General features: G+C 45.6%; 1 protein-coding gene and 2 long non-coding RNA genes across 5 annotated transcripts; 2 read left to right on the forward strand and 1 right to left on the reverse strand.

Moving 5' to 3' along the window:
• The first annotated feature begins 9839 nt into the window (after positions 1 to 9839).
• Positions 9840 to 18442, forward strand: LOC146756650 (uncharacterized). Its single transcript, XR_014937321.1, has 2 exons — positions 9840 to 11394; positions 18323 to 18442. It is a non-coding gene; the product is annotated as an uncharacterized LOC146756650 (long non-coding RNA).
• LOC146756651 (uncharacterized) lies at positions 17602 to 19417 on the reverse strand. Its single transcript, XR_014937281.1, has 2 exons — positions 19295 to 19417; positions 17602 to 18886 (listed from the first exon to the last, which is right to left on the reverse strand). It is a non-coding gene; the product is annotated as an uncharacterized LOC146756651 (long non-coding RNA).
• Positions 19418 to 20757: 1340 nt separating this feature from the next.
• LOC146756652 (uncharacterized) lies at positions 20758 to 23108 on the forward strand. Of its 3 annotated transcripts, none has more exons than XR_014937253.1 (4): positions 20758 to 20895; positions 21050 to 21134; positions 22447 to 22518; positions 22902 to 23108. XR_014937253.1 is itself a non-coding variant. In XM_085524089.1 (4 exons), the coding sequence occupies exons 1-4, from the start codon at positions 20804 to 20806 to the stop codon at positions 22401 to 22403; spliced, it is 588 nt and encodes a 195-aa protein (XP_085380215.1). In that variant the 5' UTR covers positions 20762 to 20803; the 3' UTR covers positions 22404 to 22440. The 3 variants fall into 3 exon arrangements, 1 of the variants encoding a protein (XP_085380215.1); XM_085524089.1 differs by lacking the exons at positions 22447 to 22518; positions 22902 to 23108 and adding exons at positions 21228 to 21506; positions 22272 to 22440 and having other exon boundaries at positions 20762 to 20895; XR_014937254.1 differs by lacking the exons at positions 22447 to 22518; positions 22902 to 23108 and adding an exon at positions 22272 to 22422.
• Positions 23109 to 23594: the final 486 nt, after the last annotated feature.

Consider the following 23594-nt stretch of genomic DNA (forward strand, 5'->3'; position numbering starts at 1 on the left):
ACAAGTTGACTAAGTGTTGCCATACAGCATTTCACAATTTTTAGGCAGATTGCTGTTGTGTGCTTTCAGGTTTGTAGTCACTGCAGCTGCATCTCTTTGGTATGTTATTATGACAGTTTCATTGTTTTTCGCATATGTTTAATGATTGATTCATTTGCGGAATAGCCTTAAATGTGCAAATAACCTTTGGGGTAACAGGGAGTATGCAGGGGAACCTTTACAGGGGCTGGAGATGATAAAGAGGGGGGAGATGTTGGGTATTGGGCAGGTGGTGCCTGCGTGCACCAGAGCTGGAGTCATGGAGGTCATGGGTATCTGATAGGGGCGGTCACCTGCACCATTAAATAGGGTTTGTGGCATGGCATTAAACTGGTACTTTCGGTGTTACACACTGTGTGTTCTGGTTAGCATTTGGGCTGCTGTGCTAACAGATGTGTCTGGGCTTATCTTGTTTTAAAATGGAAGGGCTTGTAAGGAGCAGAGGGATGTGAGGTATTTCTAGTCCGCTTCATGCTCCCAATTCCAGAACCCTTCCAATTGTGAGGAAACAGAAGTGCTGAGCTGTGTGCGTGTTCCACGGTGCAGAGTCCAGTGACAGTTGGTGCCCGGTGTCTGTGCTGAGCAGCATTGAGGTCTTTAGGAACGTAGGAATCTGCCAATCCGTTGTGAAGGTACTAAAGGTAAAAAGGCAGCATTTCTATCAGTATTGGAGGAGGGAAGGGAACTTTGTCCTTAAGTGCTGTTTTTGTTCCCTTTGTCATGCAGTCAATCCAGCAACTAACTTGAGAACCCGACTTCTCCTCTCTTTAGTTTAGATTTGGGGAAATTCCCTGAAAAAAAAAAAAAAAAAAAAAAATTTCCTCGAAAATTCACTAGTGCCTGTGTGACTAAAAGGTTCCAACCTTTATTGACTATCGGAAATGCTTAGCTCAGAAATGTGCAGCACTTTAATGAAAGAGTTCTGAATCACTTGAATTTGATCTTCTGTCTGGCCTGGTTGCAGGTTTTACTGCATTTCGTACCTTAAAAAATACAACAACAAAACAAATCTAAAATATCAAAATATTTGATTTTTACATCAGAAAAGAAAAAAAAAATGAACCAACCCAAACCCTTGTTGTGGCTGAGCAGATCGTGCTGCAGCTCCATGCAGTGCTGAGTTACAGTATACAGGCACATGTGTGTGGATTTGTGTATTGATACGCACTGGCATGCTTTTGCTGTACAGGTAATAAAGACGGAGGATGGTTTTTGTGGATTCTTCAAAGGTGAAGAATCCTTGAAGACCAGAAATTCCAACTTACAGAATTTGACATAGGCAAAGTGAGGAGGAAAATTCTTCCTAACCTGTTATAATTAATTAATTCACGGATTCAGTGTTGGTTCGGCCTACAGGAGAAGTGAACTGCAAAGCTTTGAAGATCACTGTATTTGCTGAGGTTGTCCAGGTGGTTGAGCTTGAAGACCTGCAGCGGTCAGACAAATGTGTTGGGGTTACTCACTGCTGTCACTCGTGGTGTTGAAGGAGGGGCTCCATTGGAGGGCTTGCAGCCGTGCAGCCCAGGGACTCCGTGCTGAGTCAGGGTGATGTTACTAGAGTTTGACCAGTGTTGAGGAGGGCAATGTTTTGAAACAACTGCTCCTGAGAGACTGATTGAATGAAGAGAACAAAGCTGGGAAGACGGGTGGGCATTCCTCATTCTTTTCTGCTTTTCGGTGTTTTGCTTAGGGTTCCTTTTCAAAAGAAGATTTCACTGATCAAGACTGTAGAAGACTTTCAGTCCAAGGAAGCACGAGCCAGCTCTTTGAGAAGCACAGGAAGAGCTGCACAGAGATCCCCGAGACCAGAACTGCTTCTGTGCGCTGGTCCAGCATGTCGATTAAAGGAAATGATTGCTATTTCTACTTCTATTCCACTTGTAAAAAGGTCTGCTTGGGTTTTTTCCTTCATTTTTTCTTTCTTTCAGTTCTGAAGTTAAGAGGAATGGGTAGAATAAGTAGAAGTATTACTGGTCTTCAGCAAACTTCATAACTAATTGCATTGTACAATAGAGCAACTCGCTAAAAATGAGCTCAAAGCATGGCCAGTTCTCAGGCTGTACTATTTCATTTTCCTCTCTTGGTTTCCATTGCGTTACAGGGAGACAACTGTCCCTTCAGGCACTGTGAAGCCGCTTTGGGCAATGAAACCATCTGCACGCTGTGGAAGGAGGGCCGCTGCTTCAGGAATGTCTGCAGGTTCAGGCACATGGAGATCACTGTGAGTGTTGGCTCCTCAGAGTTTATCACCAAACCCACTTCTCATTTCTTTAGGTGGGCTGAATGTGCTTTTGCAGATTAGGTTCATTTGCTTTGAAATGATGATGGTTCCTACGGTTAAGAATAGGGGAGGAAGCAGAGGGAAGAGAGCTCAATGGCATTGGTATATCATAGCAGAATATTCTTGTAGTTGATACCGACAGTGTTCTATCAACAGATACTAAAGAACCACATCATTCAGACAAGCATTCTGCAAGGTGTGTTAGTTTAACCCCTTCTAAACTGGTGTCCTCACCCACAGAATGCTAGGAAAGCTCAGTGAGCCTGGTGCTTCCAGCCTGCGCACTCTTCAGAGTGGTGTTTGAGTGCTGCTTTGTGGCAGTCTGCTCACTGGCACCATCTGGAGCTCAGTCTCCGTTTGCAGATCTTAAGTCCACGTTACCATCAGCTCTTCTTCCTTTCTGTCTTCAGAAAAAACGCAGCATGATTTCCTGCTACTGGGAGAACCAGCCAGGAGGCTGCCAGAAATCCAACTGTGCCTTCCATCACACCAAGGGACGTTACCTCAATGGGGTTTTCTTTCCACCAAGCCAAAGTGAGTTTGTCTTTTTTAGGTACGAAAGATTAACTCTATTACTCACAGGTGGGTATAGTGTCATAAAGAACGCCAGGTAACGTTCACTTGTGAGCTGATAGATAGGTTCAGAGCTGAACTTTGTGCGCTTCTGATACCTCAGTTTTATCTTGCATGCTCAGCTTCTCTCTGCTCCTGTGGCCTTTGCCTTGCAGGTTGTTCTCCTGCATTTAAGCTTTTTCTGGGTGTCAGGGAGATGAATGTTGTGTAGGGGGGGATTTCTTTGTTCACAGAGAAGCCATTTGGATGGGCAAGTGGAGACTCAGCATTTATCTGTGTGGGTTTTCAGCCTTGCCTGCCATCTTTGTGCAGTGGATAATCTGATTGAATTCCTACCGCGTAACTGAAGAGACTGATTTTTTCTTTGCTTGTACAGACCAGCTTTCTAAGGAGGGAGAAGAAACAAAAACACCTGTCCAGCAATCAGCTGAAGAAAACCATCATGGATTGCAGATAATTTCCACTACAAAATCTGATGCTGATACAAAACAAGGTATTCCAGGATTAATCAGAAGCACTTGCCAATTAACTCCAAAGCAATTCATTGTACAAACACAACAGAACATAGGGTTGCTGAATGGAATCAGCTATTTCCATGATCTTGTTCCTACCTTGTAACTTCATGTGCCTTTCAGATTAGGAAGGTAAACTCCTTTGTTTACATCATTAGAGCAAGACGAGGCCACAGCATGGAGTTTAAGTGCCTGTATGTGCATCTTTTCAACCAGTGGTGAAAGCCACATTTGCTGATAGAGGAATCTAATGTCATATGGATGGGATAAAGTAAGGGATAAAGCCTACTTTTAATATCCAGAAGGATGAAAGGAGGGCAGCAGACAGACATCAGGTCCATGGTGCTCTTAGCTGTGGGGAGAGCTGACAGGGTTTGTTCTGCATGCTTCTGAGCAGGAGGCAGTTTGCAGAGCTGTGGTCCTCAGCGTGTGCCTCTGTCCCTCAGTCTCATTTACTGCTCTGTGTTCCCAGATGACAGTTTGAATGCTGGAATAAAAACACTTGGATCAGAAGGACCTTCAGGAGCTCCTGCTCATCGGCTCAAATCTCAGATTGTTCGTGTGCCTAAGAAGGAGAATGTGCGGACACTGGTCAGCACTGTGATGCTGCCTGCAAAGCAGGGTAATGATGAGTACCTTTGCTTCCATTTGGTGGCTCCTAAGTGGAATGGAGAAATTACAATTGGGACTTACCCTGAGTGCATTACAGTTGCAATATTATTTTGTGTCAGGGCTGTCAAAGTGGTGTCTTTTGGTTGTATTTGTTTTGGGTGGGAAATGGGCTCACAAGACAGTAATTCTGTTGGTTTCTGTCAAATAAGCACTTTGTTTTTCTTTGTTTTAGGGGAGGTGCCTGTGATTCAACCGAATACTGCTGATAAACCTGGAAAACGGAAATCCTCTGTAGGTAAGGGCTGCTTGTGAGCTGCTGTTTGGCTGCCTCCACGTAAATGGGAGGGCACTGCTGAAGCAGGAGGGAGGAAAGTGTGTCGTGGGTCTGTGATGACTCCAAGTGGCACACAAGTGTAGCAGCTGAAAGGTGAATTTGAGAACATACACTTGGAGAAACCAAAGTTTGTGGTTGACTTGTAAAAATCTTTCTCCAAAGGAATTATCTTAGGAATGTTGTTGTTTTCTCTCTGTAGCTGATGTCAGTGGCCTTCCGCTGAAGCGCAGCCTCGTAGAAAGGCTGGGGAAGAAGATCGAGGTTGACAGAGCACCAAGGAGAGGTAAATGGTCATTGGTGTTTGCTGCACAGATTCTCTAGGCTTTCTGCTTATTCTTTCTCAGGAGCGTTGTTGTTGGGAACACGTATATTCTGTAATATTATGACAAATCTGGAAACTTGAGCTCTCGTTGGAATTTCTTGTAATCCTTATGCTTCTCCTTTCTTGATGATGACAGAGAAGGGTGCCAAGCCAGCAGGGGAGATCTGGAAGAAGAGACGACTGGAAGAAGAGAAGCAAAAAGTAGAAGAGGTTCTTACTGAGAAGAGATCTAAGGATAAGCGCAAGAAGAAGAGAATTTTCCCTCCACCTGAGCCTGGTAACGTGAAACTGGAAGAGCCACCGCGTAAAATCAAGCGATTGGAAGAAATGCATATTAAAAGCTTAGAAGAAATCAAGCAGGAGAAAGCCCTGCGGATGCAGCAGATTGCAAAGCCAGCAGGTAACGAGGTGTTTCACTGTCTGCTCTGCTGAAGTGCTTCCCCTGTCAAGCAAATGGAGTTTGCTTAGAATTGCCTGGGCTGTTTCTTACAACATGCAAAGGCAGGAAGTGCCAGGATGTCCATCCATGTGTTTTTCCATTGAATCCGTGGTGTCTGCCTGCTTCATTCTGGAAAATTCATTCGCTGTGAGGTTTTGTAATTCAGTTTCTCCTGTACTTTCTTTCTGCCATGGTTTTGGTGTGGCATGTTCTGTGTGTTGACGCCAAGGTTATCTTCATCTTTGGCGTGTTGCTTGTTTTAATATGTAAATGTGTTTGTAAAGCATGGATTGAGTCCTTAACATGGGGGCCAACCTCTGTCAGAAAGGTCAGGGGGGTGAGTTATTCATTGGGCAGGTGAGAGAGGCTTCGTGAAGAGACAGCATGTGAAGGAGGGAAGAGCTTGGATACTGTATGGACTGCGAGATGTCGCCTCTCTCGTGTTCTTTGTTATTGAATGTGAGGAAATAAGCACATGGAGGAAACACTGGCACTCAGGTTTCTTTCTATGCTTGCTGTTGACCAATTGATTTTCTTTTTCCTTGTTTTAAAGCACCTGGAAGAGAAGAGGAAAAGACTGTGGAATGGAGCAGGGCTGCTCCCAAAGCTGTCTCTGCACCCGCAGAGGTGAGTCCCTTCTGTAGATGGACACAGTGACACAATTTCTTCACATGTTCTCATGTCTCACTGCTCACCATGTGCCACCATCATGAGTGCATTCCTACCTTCCTGCCTTTGGTGAAGAGCTGCAGCCATGTTTCACAATCCTGATACTTTCAATGGCTTTCCCAGACAGCTTTGCACTCCTCAAACTCAGAATTGATCTGATTGTATCTGGCAGTGAGGCAGTAACCCTGCTGGCACCAGGTACAACTTGTGAGGTTAACGTGGGAGCACTGGCTACAAAAAGGTCACGATGGCTTCGTGTTCAATGAAATCAGACTGTGGGTGGATGTTGTGTAGGGGAACAGGAATGACTTTCTGTTGCTCAAATAGAATGTGGTATGTAACAGCTCTAGCACTGTGCTGATTTAAACGAGCACTGAAGAAGAGGAGCCTCCAGCTAAAAAAGCAGCTTTGGTAAGGAGGGGAAGAAGTGTCAGTGCTGTCCTGGTCAGGCTGATACTGAGATACAACTCCTGTAGAAAGTGTGGAGAACTGAAATGTTCTGCAGGTTTCCTTTCAAAGCAGTCGCTTTGTGCAGGATGCTGGATGAATGGCAGTGTGCGCACAATGCTCTGCAGCCCTGTGATTCCTTTGTGGTGTGAAGGAATTTGTCCATTAATGCTGCATTGTTAAAAAGACCTGAGGTGCTCTGCAGCCTTCACGTGGTTGTTAACATCCTTCAGGAGCCCCTTAGCCCCCGTGTTGGGTTCAGGATCAGCAGTGCTGAAGGAGAAGCACTGCAGAGGAAGGATCTCCTGAGCAATCTTTGTCTTTCTTTGACTTTGTCTTCCTTTCTTTGACTTTGTCTTCCTTCTTCCCAGACTGCTGCTCCAGCCCTGCCGGAGGTCAGCCTGCTCACCAAGGCTGTAGAAGATGACACTGAAAAGTTCATCTCGGAAATCTCAGGAGGGGAAATGGAAGCAGAAATTGACTTGGACCTGGAGAAGGATGAGGATGATTTCCTTCGTGAACTTTCTGAGATGACTGACTGTTGAACTGCGTAGTAGTTATTATAGTATGTTAAAAAAAAAAAAAAAAAACACAAACAAACAAACAAAAAAACAAAAAAACAACAAAACAACAACAACAAAAAAAAACCCTTTAATTTAATAAAAACCTTTTCTTTTTGGTTGGATACCCCAGGGTGATACTTTACTAAAGGAGGCTTCACAATAATGAGTCTTAAAGCACAGCTGAACTGGTAAAAGATTGGCAGACTGCATTCCATTGTCCTGAGTTTTCCTGCTGGTCAGAGTTGAGGCCCTGTGCATCCATTCCCTGATCTAGGTTGGCTCCTTTCAGCAGCAAGAGGACAAAGCAGTTCTGTGACAGCCCAGAAGGACGTCCATCTGTGTGCTGCAGTGCCTGGCAATTGATCTCCTGATTCAGTGACGCTCTGAAGGCTTCAACCTCAAGCTCCTTCCTTCCTCCTCCCTTGGCCATGCTCAGCGTTGGGTGCAGCTGGAAGCTTCTTCGGTGCTCCCATTTCTCGGGCAGTCCCCATGTCTAGCCTGGAGTTCTGCCAGCTCTTGAGTTTTTTTGGTGTATGCTTTTGTTTATGACTTGAATCCTTTAAGGCAACTTAATGACAATGTGGGGGTGGGAGGGAGCAGAATTATTCTGGTGTTTTGGACCAAATGTGCCACCAAGGCGGGGGGTGCTCCCTGCTTTCCAGTTATCAGCAGTGATGCAGCAGCAGTGTGAGAAGTGGGAGCTGCATGCCACTGCTGCGTTATTCCCTCCTTTCCCTTTTGCTGGATTTCCAGTGCTGTTTGCTGGCAGAGCTTGATGCTGTGCTGATGATTTCTGGAAGCCAACACGTGTGCGCTTCGCTTGTCTCAGTTCAGAGTGCAGCCATCCCAGCCCTGCTGTGGGCACAGTGCAGCCCTGGCCCTGCTGGAGGACGCCGTGGTGACTCTGTGCTTCAGCAGGGTATTGAGTGGTTTTCTGCTGACTCTGGGTGGGACTGTGCCCATGTCGTGTCTGCCACTGTTACTGTAAATATTTTATCTTTTCCTTTTGTATTTGCCTTCTATTTAAGATATTGTATGAACGTAGTCAGGCTCCTCTGTTTATGCTGGCGGCTCTCAGCTGTGTTTTTAAATAAACCTGGCACAGGACAGCAGTGCTGTACGTCTGCCTGCAGCTCTTGGAGGGAGCAGGAGGGGAGCCAGGAGTGCTGCTCCAGCAACATCCTGGTGCTGCTGCCACCAGGGTTACTGCTGTGCTGCTGTTATGAGCTCCATGGAAGAGATGAGCTCCAGCACTGCCTCCTCACACTTATTTGGTTCTGAAGCCTTCAGTTGCTATTGGCCGTGGCACATTCCATGCAGTGTGAATCTCTCTAACAGACATAACTGTATCAGTGGAATTGTGGGGGCTGGGAGGGAGGACACAGTGCTGCTGAGAGCAGGGCCAGGCAGCCCAGCATGCTCAGCACCACAGCCAGGTGAGGCTGGCAGTTCAGTTACAGGTGTGTGTGCAGCTGGTCACCACTCAGCCTCCCCCATTGCAGCTCCCCGTGTCCCACAGTTCCCCCATCCCCGTTCTCCCGCTGTCCCATTGTCACCCTGCCACACCACTGCTGTGTGCACTAAACCTTTATTGCTCCCCGAAGAGGTCCTCATTGTACACCACCTGCGCCCGCTTGTAGCGGTGTGAGCCCTTGGCACTGTTCTTTACGGCTGTTGGGGCACAGGATGGGGGCAGGGACTCAGCACTGCTGGCACCCCCACACCGTCCCTGTGCCCCCCCAGTGCCCCCCAGCTCACCCAGGGATCCCCAGAGCCTGGTCAGCTGATTCCATCTTCTTGTAGGTGACAAATGCACAGCTGTGGGGGGGTGAGGTCAGCACAGCTTCCACCCCATTCAGCACCACCCCACAACAGATGCACCCATACATCACTGACTCACCCACAGCTTTGCCCACGCCCCCTCCTGTGGGAATACAAGAAAAGCTGTTCAGAGCAGCAGCTGTGGAGCAAGATAAACAGCATGAGAACCAAGGACACCTCTGCAAGGAGAAGAAGAGTCTCACAGCTCTGATTGGTTATGTGCCTGCGTGGACAGTTGAAAAGTGTTTTGTAGAATGCTTTGTTGACATGTAAGATGTTTGGGAAAGTTGTAAGGGCGGATGGGAAAGTTAGAAAATAACAACTTGTGAAGGTATATAAGGGATGTGAGAACTTGTAATAAACGATTTGGATCGTTCACATCTGAGTCCGTGCCGAGTCGCTGCACAAAACCACCTCCCTTCCCACTACAGCACTTATCTGGCAGAACTGGTTGGATTGCTTCTGTTCTCTTAGCTCTTGGGGCTGTTGTTTTGCCACTCATAGAACTGCTTCCCATGAGTTTATGTTGTATTTGCACTGGAGGGGTTGAGAAGCAGCTGAAACTGTCAGCTTCATTCTTGTCCTGCATCCCACTGAATGTGAGCTGTGTATGAACTCAATAAGCAAATACGATTTTTGGTATTGCATTAAGTATATTCCTGTGCTGTGCTCTGGTGGTATGTAACTGTTCAGGCTTTGACATTATTAATGGAAGCATGCCTGACTTCAGCATGTGCAAGGCTTAATCATGAGCATCTAACCCATCTTTTAACAATGAGGCAGAGTTCAAGTAGATTTGCAGGTGATCAGTTGTGCCAGACAAAACTGAATTCCTTCTTTGATAGAACGACCAATTCCTTTTTTCCTCCAGACAAAGAGAAGAGATGTAGTCCCATATGTCATACTTCACTTGTGCTCTTGAGGCTGTGCCAGACAGTAAACAGCTAATTCATGTAAAAGAGATGATCGTTGCGAGAGTTGGTGTTTACTGAAGGAAACAACTGCTTGTGGTTCTTTTTTTTATTTAGGGCAACCACCTCAAAAGCCATAAGCAACAACAAAAATTCCTGCAGGAGTGATTGGAACGAGAAATGTTGGCAATAAGGGGATTTTCCAAGGGCTCAAATTGAGGGCTAGTCTTGCACTGTTTGCAGTAATGACCTTGGCACGAAAAACTCATTGGGATTTTCTTATGAGAATTTGTGGTGTGTTGTCAGTAGGTGACAACTGAGGAAACGCATGTGCAGCAGAACACATGCGTTTGGGACATGGTACAGATACAGAAAAACCAGTGAGACTGGGCATGTCAAGGCCAATAACAACCCTCCTGGGAGACAGTAGAAATCCTTATCGTTGCAGCATGAATAACTGGAGAGAAGTGAACATGAGAGTGGAAGATGTATAGGGAAAGATATTCTGTGGAGAATAAGCTGCAATTAAGGCATTGTACAATGTTCTTCCAGCTGGAATATTACTTGCAGTTCTGGCTACTATATTCAAGAAACATTGATTGAAGCTGCTTGGAATTCAATGAAGGGAATATTATGGGAATAAAGAGCCTGTTATGAAAGGACAGTAGAGAAGTTTTTCAGTCTGTGGATAAGAACTAATGGCTGGATAAAATAAATGTAAATGAATGGAAAAGCTCTTGCCTCTTAAGGTGGGATCCTGGAAGAGACTCTGTGGTCATTTGTCAGTGTGTTTTCCCCCAACTCTTTCTGTACAGGGAGTGATATTGTTTAAACCTACCTTTATAAATGAATCAGTTGGGTATCTTACATGAGTTATTGCCTTTGTTTATAAACAGTATTGGACAGTATTGATTTATGTAATTGAAAATGAAAAATCATCGTTATGAAGATTTTGTTTGGGACCTGAGCAAGGTCAGTTGAGCTCCCAACACGCTGTGGAAGAAAACTTGTTTTTATTCTTGTGAATTATTTTTTTAATCTCTAATGTTGTTCTGGAAACACTGTTACATCCCTAAAAGGCAGCAGCATATTTAAATTATCCCAGTAATGAATAATAATATACAGTAAGGAATAATAATAGTTTCATTATAAGTGTTAAAATTTTCACTGATAGTTTAAAAAAAGGAAATGCTATTTGTCAGATGTCAAAAACAGGATAATTTACCAAATGCAGAAATTTAGGATTTAGTGAAATTAATTCAGGTGTAAGAATATTGGTGGCCTGTATTTGACTCCTGCATAGTTTGCAAGGTTCTTGCACATAAAACCTAGTTTTGTGGTATTTTTGCTTCTAATTCTACCCTCTTGTTAGCAATTTGTGGGTCAGGCTGGGTCACATCACACTTCATTTCAGTTTTCAGTTCCTTCTTACTTCATCTACTTCTATTCCTCCATCATACAGGTAGTTAGGGCAGTCGATATATGAATCATTGTGGAGATGACTGTTCCTGTAACATTTGAAAGAAAAAATTGTTTTTTGATCAGGCGTTCCCAGTAAAAGATAAATAATTCTATGTGAACCAAAAAACTCTGAGTAACTAGTGAAATAAGTTGACCTTTTTCTTTCCAGTTTTGCAGGTAGGAAGACAAACCTGATGAGCTGAATGAGTTTTCTGTTTAGCTGCTGTGTCTGAAATAAAACTAGTTCATAGACTGCATGCAATTTCAGTTATTCATTGGTGGGGTATTTCTTGTTTTGCTTGTAGTTGCCTTGTGGTCACCGGTGTGAAGAGATTTGCCATTCAGGTGATTGTCCTCTGAACTGCAGCCAGAAGGTTAAACTCAAGTGTCCTTGTAAGCGACTGAAAAAGGTAAGTTTTGAAGTTGCAGTTCTGAGAGTGACACATTTTCTTTGTATGTTCCTAGGCTTGTGTACATGGATTGTCTCTGGTCAAGACTGGAATAGAATCAGTTACTTGAGCAGAGCAGCAACAGCAGCTGAAAGTCTGGGTGGAACAATCAAAATATTCACTAAGGAACATAAAATTCATTGTAGAAAATGTTAGCTCCCAGATTTGCAATACCTTTCTCTTCAAGCACACTTCAATTTTTGTAGTTCCATTAGGAAAATAATCAGATGATCTGGAGTGATTTAAGAAGTCAAAGCACATTTTCCTCATTAGGAACTGAGAAGTTTATAATTACATAAATTGGAACAGTCACAGATGTTTTGAATTCCTAATTGATGGTTGTCTGAGGCCCTTAAAGCAAACAGAGGCATCAGCATCCTTAGCTTTCAGCAGAGATAAAGGACAAAGCTTATAGCTATCAAGTATGATGAGGGGAAAACCAGAGGCTGCTGTGACCTCTTGACAAGTGTTAACTTAATGAAAAATTCACTATCTGGCTTGAACAAAGCATGCTTAAATTATTTTCAAGACCCGGTTAACTTCTGAGCTTTCCACACAGATGCAGTTTCCCCAGAGTTCTTAGCTTCTCCAAGAAATGTCTTCAGAATTCTCAGATCTTGCAGGGCGCATGAAAGGATGGTAATGCCCAGAGTACGTGCTTCAAATTGAGCAGTCTCTGCTTATAAATAACTAGCTTTTCTTTATTTGTAAGTTGAAATGTTGACTTCTGCTGAGGATAAATTATTTTGTTGTGACTAAGTGCTCTTACTAATTTCAGTTTATCTTTACTGTGTTCAGTAAAATCAATAATATCATTGGTTGCGTGTATACTTCTGCTTCTTGTTCCTTAAGATATAGGTTTACAGTTGGACTTGATGATCTTTGAGGTCTTGTTTCTTACGCCAGACTTAATTGAATAAGGAAGATGGGTATTTCCATGATAGCTCTGTTACATCTAGTTGTTGCTGTCCCTAATTTTCATACTGTTTTTGGAAAACTGAAATGTGTCATCATCTTCTGCTGAGTTCTGACGCTGTATAGCTATTTCAGACCAGTTCAGATTTTATTGTCCCAGAGTGCTGGGATGTCTTCAGTGATTATGTGGATGTCCAACTGAAATGTGGTAGCAAGAAGCAATGAAATTAATGTTTAGGATGCTCACTTTTCACTTTTACAGTGGCCTGAAATGGAACATTCCAGATCTGCTATTCTGAAAGTTTTATGGTCCTTAAATATGATGACGGTTACTTTTTTTCCCCCCCTCAATCTTGTAAATTTGATTTTAATAAGGTGGAAAGGTTGTTATGAGTTAATTATATAATTAATAAAAATTAATTCTTATATGATGACAGCCCACTTATTTAAATAGCCACAAAGTGATCCTTCTGATTCCTAGTGAAATGGTGTTTCCCTTCAGAAAGAGAAGAAAACACTATCCCCACCTTAAATATCATCTCACTGTTTCCAGGTCAAGCCCCAAATCCATGCTCTCTTTTGTACAGAGAGCTACAGTGTAGAGGGTAAATGATGGTAGAACCAATAAGCCACTGATAATTGGACTGTGTATTAGTTGCAGCTAATCTGACTGCAGAAATATGACTCGTTTCTGTAGTGTGAAAGATTATGTCTTTTAACGTTTGCTTTATGCATCTGCCCTTGTCTGAGATTGTAATTAGGATATCTTTGATTCCAGAAGGTCCTTATGCATATTTGCTTGGAGCTGCATACTTACAGCAGATAGTGTACTTCTTTCTTAGCTTGGATAGGATAGTGTACCTGTATATTTAGTCTTTTGTGCCTGCAGCCTGTGATCTTGAAGATAAGGAGAAACAGAATTGAGTACCTAATATTTGCAGTTGAATTCTCCTCTACCAGTCTTCTGTCTGTGTATACAACTGGTGAGGTTGGGAGTTGACAGGACACGTATTCCAAGCTGCTCTGTAAATATGCCTCATCTGAACCATCACAATTAATATCAAATGTAGGAGCTCATAATTTGAGTGCAAAACAGGAGGATTTTTTCTTCCTTTTCTGGTGTTGAAGTTAAATGTTGCATCATGAGGCTATGCATGTAAACATGCAAGGTCGTATAAACCACTTGAATTTGTAACCCACAACTTGTAGTGGACCATATTCTTTACCATCTAGGCAGGTGGTTTATCTTAGCGTGCTGGAATTGCTCTGAAGAAGTTAGTTTTTGGATTTTGCTGTATGCTATGAAAATTGTTCTGCATATTGTCAGAAAGCATGAAAACCAGAATAGCTTCTGGCTATGTTACTGTGCTTTCCTGACAAAATTCTTCATAGGCTAGTAGTATAGATTATAAGATTATAACTTTCTCTCTGTGCTGGTATTCTGTTTTGGTTTTGTTGGTGGTTTTTTTTGGTTTTTTTTTTTTCTGTTGTTGTTGTTGTTTGTTTGTTTGTTTGTTTGTTTTGGCCTTCAATGTAAGGGGGAGGAAGGAGAAGGAAGTAGGGGAGATCTTCCCATGACCAGACCTTGCCCTGTAGTTTCAGCCAGTTTAGAGAATTGATACGAAGTTTCAGAAGAGTTACTTATTAGCTACTTTGCATGGTATCTTTTGTAACAGTTCACAAGGTTATATTGCTTTGTCTTAAATAAATAAGTGAAAAAAAAAAGACAAGAAAAATTAAACTGAACCACTTGATTTATTCTTGATTCAGTTTAGCTTATCAGAAAGAAGGAAAATAGAAAAGGATGCTTGAATACAGTTACAGTTTCAAATAATATTTATTTATTAGCTTCATTCTGTAAATATACCGAATAAAATTGTTTTACAATTTTCCCAACAAAATGAACGTTATAATTAAATTTTTATATAGGGAAATGAATTACAAACAATTCAATTTATACTTAACAGGAAGTACAGTGCAGCAAGATACAAGAAGGCCAAGTTTCACTGGAGTGTGATGCGTTATGCAAGGAAATGAAACGGAAGGCGTCTGAGGTGGTGTATCCATTTTAGTTATGTTATCTTCATTGCCTTGAGAAAAGTTGGAAAAAACAGGCAGATCGTTATTTTTTCAAGACAGTAATAGCAAGAAATGCAGTGTAACTCAGCGTACAGTTTAATTGCACATTTAATTTTTGGACTATTGAATCTGGCTTATTGCTGAGAATTGCACTACTTGTAGATAGTGTCAACTCACTTGATGAAACACTGTTTTAAGGTAATGCTCTATTACCTCTTTATTTTTAATGTACATTGGAACTGGAGATTTCCTCTTCAGCCAAGAAGTGCTAATCAATGATAATAAAATCATTACTGCTAGTGAGAGCTATAGAAGCACTTCATTTAGGCCTTACTTTTACTTTGAAGGTTAGCAAAGTGTTATCTTGTGTGTTCCTGTCACACAGTATTAGGTGACTGCCACAATTACAGAGAGCTTTCAGCAACTGCATGTGCTTTTCAGCCCATTGTAAACATGGATGCTCTCCAATAATTTTGTTTGAAGTAAAGAAACTGCTGCATAATCTCACCTAAAGAGACAGAATATCCACATTGTTTTTCTAGGCCTTTTATGGAAACATGAGGAAGTGGTGCATGAGCTGGTTAACTTTTATCAACTTAGTAGTATATGTAATATACTGATATATATAATTTAAATATTCAACCCAAAACCTCATTCTGTAAAAGCTACATCTGTCTGTTTCTGCTCAGAATTTCAGGATTGTCAGGCAAGTTCTAAGACGTACTCTGTAAATCAAATTCTACACCTTTGCAATCAGCTTGAACACCAAGACTCTTGGAATATACTTCTAGAAAAACCAGCAGTAACAAATCATTCTAGTGAAGTGTGGAAGTGAGTTTATTGGGCATGGAGTGCATTGAAGGGGGGTGAATTCATAGAAGTCTGCATCAACAAAGGAGCACATTTCAGTGGGGTGCAGCATCAGCTGCAGTTTCACTTCAGCAGATAATATTTCCTATTTTTTATCTGTACCATTGAATTCAACTGGGAAAATAATCTAATGCATCAAGCAAATGACTACAGGTTCCTGTGAGCATAGGAAGTTCCGCACAAACGTGTGCAGGAATCTTACACAAATACGACAACAGCAGCGTACAAAAGAAGCTACATTCTGTGTTCACTGGCCGATTTCTCTTTTGGAACTGATGTTCTGCCATTAGATGGCAGTGAAATACCAGCAGGGATAGGGCTGCAGTTTTTGCAAACCAAACTTTCCTATTTCAGGTATTCATGACTAAAAAGACCTTTGTGTGTTTTTCTGATGAGACACTCTGACATTATCTAGGTGAAATGAAATTGTTAGTGATATTTCATATATGGTTTAACAATTTAAAAAAAAAATAATAATCTGAAAATCCACAAATGTAACTGCTTGCACAGAGCACGCTCTTTGAGCTGCGGTGTTCTTAAGCACGAGCTGGTGTGCCTTCTGCTTAGTCTTCAACAGCTCTTAAGTTTGTAGGAACAAATTCCATCTGTGCATACCTTACTTAGTTAATTACCATTTTTACTGTGCCAAATGTGATACATAAATATATATATGTACATATATAGACTGATTATTGAGATCAAGATGGTTTTTAACTTCAAGTTGTCAATTGTATCATTACATCTTAGGGCATTCTATTACTCTGAGATCTAATTTTACTAAGGTAGTGTTAAGTGGCTGCAGAGTTGGAGGTCCAAGAAACATGTACAAGCAGCAGATACGCATACACTGACCCAGCACACTGGTACTGCTGTCACTGTAGTGATGCCTGACTGAGGGAATTTCAGAGATAGAGCTGGTGTCTTAATGTTTGATGGCTTTGCTGCATCTATATGCCTTTTTGTGTAATGAAAAATACTATTTGGCACTTTCACTGTCTTCAGGATTTTGTGTCCTGTCAATCACCTGCTTTACCTGATGAATCCAAGTTAAACATCTCTTAGCAGCTTCCCCTGGGAAACCGACTTTAAGGGCAGGGGTATAGAACAGAGCTGGCAGCTCTTTAAGGACACCCTTCTGAAAGCACAGCGGCTCTCCATCCCCCTGCAGAAGTCAAGCAGGGAAGGCAGGCAGCTATCATGGATGTGCAAGGACCTGCAGCTTAAACTTGAGGGAAAAGAGGGAAATGTTCAGAAAGTGGAAGCAGTGTTGTATAGCCTGGGAGGAATACAGAGCTGTTGTCCATGTGTGAAGAGACAGGATTAGGAAAGTCAAGGCACAGATGGAGCTGAACTTGGCAAGGGGAGTGAAAGATAACAAGAAGGGCTTCTGCAGGTACATAGGCTGTTCAGTGGATTAGGAATCGGTTGGCTGGATGCAGCCAAAAGGTTATGATCAACGGTTCTGTGTCTGGGTGGAGGCTGGTCGCAAGTGGTGTCCCTTAGGGGTTGGTCTTGAGACAGGTGCTCTTCAACATCTTCATCAATGACAGACAGTGGCATCGAGTGCACCCTCAGCAAGTTTGCAGATGTCACCAAACTGAGTGGTGCTGTCGATACATTGGAAGGAAGGGAAGCCATCCAGAGGGACCTGGACAGGCTGGAGAAGTGGGCCCATGGAAACCTAATGAGGTTCAATAAGGCCAAGTACAGGGTGCTGCACTCGGGTTGGGGCGATCCCAGATATTTGTACAAACTGGGGGAAGATCTCTTTGAGAGATGACCTGTGGAGAGGGACTTGGGGGTCCTGGTGAACGAGAAGCTGGACATGAGCCAGCAGTGTGTGCTTGCAGCACAGAAGGCCAACTGTGTACTGGGCTGCATTTAAAAAGGGGTGGCCAGCAAGGAGAGCGAGATGCCCTCTACTTGGCTCTTGTGAGGCCCCATCTGGAGTACTGCATCCAGGCCTGGGGCCACCAGCACAAGAAGGGGGGGGTTAGGATAGATATTAGAAGGAAGTTTTTTACACAGAGGGTGCTGATGTGCTGGAACAGGTTGCCCAGAGAGGTTGTGTTTGTTCCATTCCTGGAGGCATTCAAGGCCAGGCTGGATGTGGCTCTGGGCAGCCTGGTCTGGTGGTTGGCGACCCTGCATACAGCAGTGGGGTTGAAACTCCATGGTTATTGTGGTCCTTTTCAACCCAGGCCATTCTGTGATTCAGGACCCAGTCCATCCCATTGTTCTTTATGTATGTTAGGCGTTGCATTCTTTAGTTATTGTAGGATGAAAATAATGCAGGAACTGTGATTCAGATGCATTGTATGTTTATGTTTTAATATTTTCTGTGCCATTCTTTTTCCTTTAAGTTTCTGGCATTTAATTTGCTGTCTTGAATGCTATGTAACAGTTCTGTAGAGTGATCAGTTGCAGTTCCAGGTTTTATTTTTCATAAAACTTTCTGATGGTGAAGCAAATGTAATTGCATTGACAGTTTCCATTACAACAAGAGCAGTAGAACAATATGAGTATGCATTATCCAATATGTCATTTGGTACAAAAGTGGAGATTTCCTTTTGCTCTAGCAGTCAGGGCATATTTAACTACTTGGAATGAAGTGTGTGAGTGTAAATTACATACATATATAAGGATTTACCCATCAGTGTACAGTGTGCTGAATTGAGGACTGAGTTACTGAAAGCTTAGAGTGACTTTATTAAGGAATTTTTCCCTGGTATTAATGAATATATATATTTATATTTTCCCCAGGTTTTATATTTGTCAGTTGAATTTTCCAGTTAGTCAGAAGTTTAGTTTTATAACATGGTAGCGTCTCTTATGTTCCGTGTTTTTCAAACATGAATTGATAGAGGTTTTTCACAGAATGTTTTAGAATCTGAGTAAGCTCACAGCTCACTTAGTGAAGGTTTTGCTCGCTTTTCTGAGAACTGTTCTATAAATTATGGCTCTGTAGGATAATAGTTTTACCTGCTTTTACAACAGTTACTTATCACTTTGTATGTCTGGACAGATAAAAGAGGCAGAAGCCAAAGCTGTTATTGAAGAGGAGAAATGAAGACAACAGGTATCAAACTTAATTCTTCTTCCCCCCCAACCTCGTTGTGTTAATAAATCACTTGACGCACGTGCAGCCCAATCTGTATACTTTGTATAGTGTTTCTCCCAGTTACTGCTTTCAGCTGTTATGTTGTCCTTAGGTATGTGCCATGGGTGATCTACAGTGGTTAAAAGCAAGTATATTTTCTCTTAACAGTTCTCACATCTGTGGGCAAAATGGTAATCATTTGATGTCGCATTAGAATAACTGTATAATGTATACATATATTTAAGTACAAAATACTTCTGATTTTTATCCATCATTTTATAATTCCTTAAATTCACAGAATTACTAAGTAGCCTCTGTAAGGTTGAATTACTGAGTGAAACTTCTTACTTACTCCCCTTCGTGAGAGTGAAGAAACCTAAATTGGTCTCTGTCCTTCAAGGTCTGGTGGGAGTGGGGAATTTTTTTGTCATTGCTGGCTCTGGTGAATGTGTGTTGTCAGCACTGTAATCCAAGAAGCTTCTGTGCCAGCTGCGTGGAAATACTATCACTAATCTTGTTTCAGAAATTAACCGTAAGCTTGGTTGCTGGTGACAGCAAACTCAGGTTTATCATCTGGGCGCTGCAGCCTCAATGCACTCCTTCCAACAGGCTTGTATGCCTGTGACAGAGCACAGACCCCCCCGGTTGTACACCCCCCATCGGACCCCCCCCCCCACATTAGATCCCCCCCATTGTATCCCCCCCCCATTGAATCCCCCGCCCTCCATTGGATCCCCCCGTTGTACCCCCCCCTCCCCCACTGAACCCCCCCCATCGGACCCCCACCCCATTAGATCCCCCCCATTGGACCCCCCCGGTCTATCCCCCCCCTATTGGACCCCGCGGTTCGATCCCCCCCCCATCGGACCCCCCCGGTCCCGGTCCGTCCCCACTCACCGCTTCCTCCTACGGGGCTGCCAACACCTCCGCACTTTACGGCGACGCTGTCGCAAAAGCGCCGCACCCCGCTGCGCTTTACGGCGCGCCGCGAACTGCAACTCCCAGTGTCCCCCGCGCTGCGCCGCGTTACGTCTCCCCGGGGACTGCAACTCCCAGCGTCCCCCGCGCGGCGCAGGCGCAGAGCGCGCGGTGTGAAAAAGGCGGGAAGGCGTCGGGCGGGAGCTGAAGTGAAGCAAAATGGCGGCGGGGCCGGGAAGGGCCTTGGGGCGGGATGGGCGCCATTGGGCCTCGTTATAGCGGGATAACGGTGTTATTCTGGGACGTGGAGTGAGAGAGACCGGGCGGTCAGGGGGGATTTGAGGGGAAATAGTGAGGAAATAATGCTCAATGGGCGTGTGTTCCCCTCAGGTGAGCGGCGCCATGGGCAAAAGGAGGAGCAGCCAGGTGACAGGTAATGACTTAAAATGGCCTCAAAATGGCCAAAAAATGGGCTTAAAATGGTCTCAAAATGTTCTCCAATGTGCCTCCAAGCGGTCTCAAAATGGCCACCAAATGGCCTCCAAGCAGCCGCAAAATGGCCTCAAAATGGCCACCAAATGCTCACAAAATGGTTTCCAAAGGGCCTCAAAATGGCCACAAAATGGCGTCCAAGCAGCTGCTGTTCCTCTTGCAGGTGTTGACCCCCATGATGGCCCCAATGTCAAAGTCAGGGCAGGACTGAGGGGAGACAACAAGGGGGGGGACGACTATAGTGGGGACAACAATATGGTGGACAGCAAGGGGGGGGACATCAATGGAGGGGGCACAAATGGAGGGGACACTAATAGAGGGGACACCAATATGGGGGACAGCAATATGGTGGGCAGCAATATGGTGGACAGCAATATGGAGGACACTAATGGGGGGGACACTAATATGGGGGACAGCAAGGGGGGGGACATCAGTGGAGGGTACACTAATAGAGGGGACACCAATATGGCGGACAGCAAGGGGGGGGACATGATTGGATGGGGCACCAATGGGGAGGACAACAATAGAGGGGACACCAAGGGGGGGGACACCAATATGGCAAACACCAATATGGCGGACACCAATATGGTGGACACCAATGGAGGGGACAAAAATGGAGGGGACAGGGACACCAAGGGGAGGGACAGCAAGGGAGGGGACACCAGTATGGTGGACACCAATATGGCAGACACTAATGGAGTGGATACCAAGGGGGAGGACATCAATAGAGGGGACACCAAGGGGGGGGATACTAATATGGGGGGCACCGAGGAAGAGGAAACCAATGGAGGGGGCAGCAATATGGGGGACACCAATGAGGGGGACATCAATGGAGGGGACATCAAGGAGAGGGACAGAAATGGGGGGGACACCAATAGAGGGGGCAGCAATGAGGGGTATGTAAGTGGAGGGGACACTAATATGTGGGACACCAAGGGGGGAGACAGCAATATGGGGGACAGCAATGGGGGAGACATAAATGGGGGGGACACCAATATGGAGGACATCAGTATGGGGGCCATGATTGGAGGCGACGCTCTGGACAATGGCGGAGGGATGGACTCAGTGCATGGAGATGGAACAGAGAGGTAATGGGGGGAAATGGGAGGGTGGGGGCAGAGGGGGGGCTGGAGGTGGAAATGGGGGCAGAAATGGGGCTTGGGGGTAGGAATGGGGCCTGGGGCCAGCAATGGGTCCTGGTGCCCCCCAGCTGATGGGGTTTGGGGTCTGTTTGGTTCCCAGCCGCTCTGATAACGGAGGCCCAGCAGCCACCCCACAGCTCAGCGTGATGGAGGAGCTCAGCCCCACAGCGGCCCCATTGGCACAGGTAGGACAGGGCCTCTGCCCCCCCAGCATCACCCCACAGCTCCCCATGGCTATGGGGCAGGGAGCACACAGGTTATGGGGGGGTTTGTTCCAGGATGGGATGGATGGCTGCGAGCAGCAGGAGGACCAGAACAGCCCTGATATGGGGGACCTACAGCCCCATAGCACCCCACAGCCCCATAGTGACACCGATGGGGGCACAGAATGCATTGAGGCCACCAAAGAGCCATTGGAGGGGGAGTGGGCAGCCAAAGTGGAGCCCACTTGTGGGGCAGAGCATGAGGAGCGCTATGGGGCTGGCACTGTGGGGCTGCCCCACATCTCAGCACCGGAGCACAGTGGGGTGCCAGGGGGGGACACCGAGCTGCTGCAGGTAATGCCAGAGTACTATGAGAACCCATAGGGAACAGCCCCATAGCACCCCACTGCACCCCACATTGTCCCACTTCACCCCATAGAGCTCCAGTTCACCCCAGTTTACCCCCCATTCCACTCTAGATTGCCCCAATTTACCCCGGTTCACCCCAAATCACTCCAACTTACCCCAGTTAACCCCAGTTCTCCGCCATTCACCCCCAAATCACCCAAATTCATCCCATTCCCCCCTCAGGTCACTCTCATATCCCCCAGTCCCCCTCAATTTGCCCCCATTCACCCCAAATCATCTCAGTTCCCCCCCAAGTCACCCTCAGATCCCCCCAGTTCACCCCATTTCATCCCAGTTCCCCCCAGTTCAGCCCTTGGTGCCCCAGTTCACCCCAGTTCCCCCCCATTCACCCCCAAATCATCCCAAGTCACACCAATTCCCCCCCAAGTCACTCTTAGATCCCCCCGATCCCCCCCAATTCACCCCAGTTCACCCCAGTCCCCCCCCAAGTCACCCTCAGTTCCCCCAATCCCCCCCAATTTGTCCCCATTCACCCCAGTTCATCCCAGTTCCCCCCCGTCACTCTCAGACCCCCCCAATTCTCCCCCATTCACCCCAATTCACCCCACATCACCCCAGTCCCCCCCCAAGTCACTCTCATATCCCCCAATCCCCCCCCATTCACCCTCATTCACCCCAGTTCATCCCAGTTCCCCCCAGTTCATCCCCTGTTGCCCCAGTTGCCCCCATTTCACCCCATTTCCCCCCCAGCCCCCCACCCCCTCCCAGCCTGCAGCCCCTCTGTGCCCTGTGGACGCCGATGGGGACCCGGCCTCACCCAGCTGCACCCCCAGGTTGGACCCCCCTCCCCCCACCAGAACCCAGAGCTCATTTTGGGCTTAAAAAGCCCCGGATTGGTGCTATTTTCACCCCCTTTGACCCCCAGGAATGAGGTGGCACCACGTGAGGATGCGTCTGCGGTGCTGGGGGGGCTGATCCTCGAGCTGTCCAACCTCAAGTGAGTGCTGGGGGGGGGGTTAGGGTTAGGATCCCATTGGCACTTATGGGGTCTCACTGTCCCCTGTGTGGTCTCACTGTCCCCTGTGGGATCTCACTATCCCCTATGGGCTATCATTATCCCCTATGGGGTCTCATTGGTCTCTATGGGGTCTCACTGTCCCCTATGGGGTCTCATTGTCCCTGCAGCCGCCGTGTGATGAGCGCCCATCGTGCCCTATAGGGGTCTCACTATCCCCTATGGGGTCTCACTGTCCCTTATGGGGACTCTCATTGCCCCCTATGGGGTCTCATTGGTCTCTGTGGGGTCTCATTGTTCCCTATGGGGTCTCATTGGTCTCTATGGGGTCTCATTATCCCCTATGGGGTCCCATTATCCTACAGCCGCCGTGTGATGAGCGCCCATCGTGCCCTGGAGTCGCTGCTGCAGCTGCGTCGTGAGCGGAGCCGGGGGGTGAACAACAGCAGGAGGAGGAGGAGGAAGATGGAGGGGGACGAGCCAGGATGAAGCTGCAGCTGTGAGTGGGGCTTTATTGGGGGAAAAAAGCCCATAATGGTGCAATAAACACACGAGTGTGAGCAGGGCTGGAACAACACAACTACACAATAACACAACAACACAACAGGGAACGGCTGCTGAGCTCTGCTCCTGGTGCAGAGTGGGGGTGTAAAGTGGGGGTGTAAAGCTGATGGTGCACAAGTGATGGTGCACAACTGAAGGTGTAAAGTGATGGTGTAAAGATGATGGTGCACGAGCGGTGGTGCAAAGCTGATGGTGTACAAATGATGGTGCACAAGTGATAGTGCACTAATGATGGTGCACAGTTGGTGCCCAGCTGCTGCCTTCTGTCCCACATTGCGCTCAGCACAGCCTGGGGATGACACAGAGTGCGTTATTAGTAATAGTAATTAGTAATTACGGCCTTAATTAACATCATCACCACCACAACTGCCCCGACACACACAGTACAATATGTGGGGGCCAACTCCATAACCCCTATAGCCCATAACCCCTTATAACCCCCATAACCCCACAACCCCAAACCCCAATAACCCCATACCCCTATAACCCCATAA

The sequence above is a fragment of the Coturnix japonica genome, chromosome 26 (genome assembly GCF_054131305.1).
Source record: "Coturnix japonica strain WE chromosome 26, WE-NBRP24, whole genome shotgun sequence".
NCBI classification, from domain to species: Eukaryota; Metazoa; Chordata; class Aves; order Galliformes; family Phasianidae; genus Coturnix; species Coturnix japonica.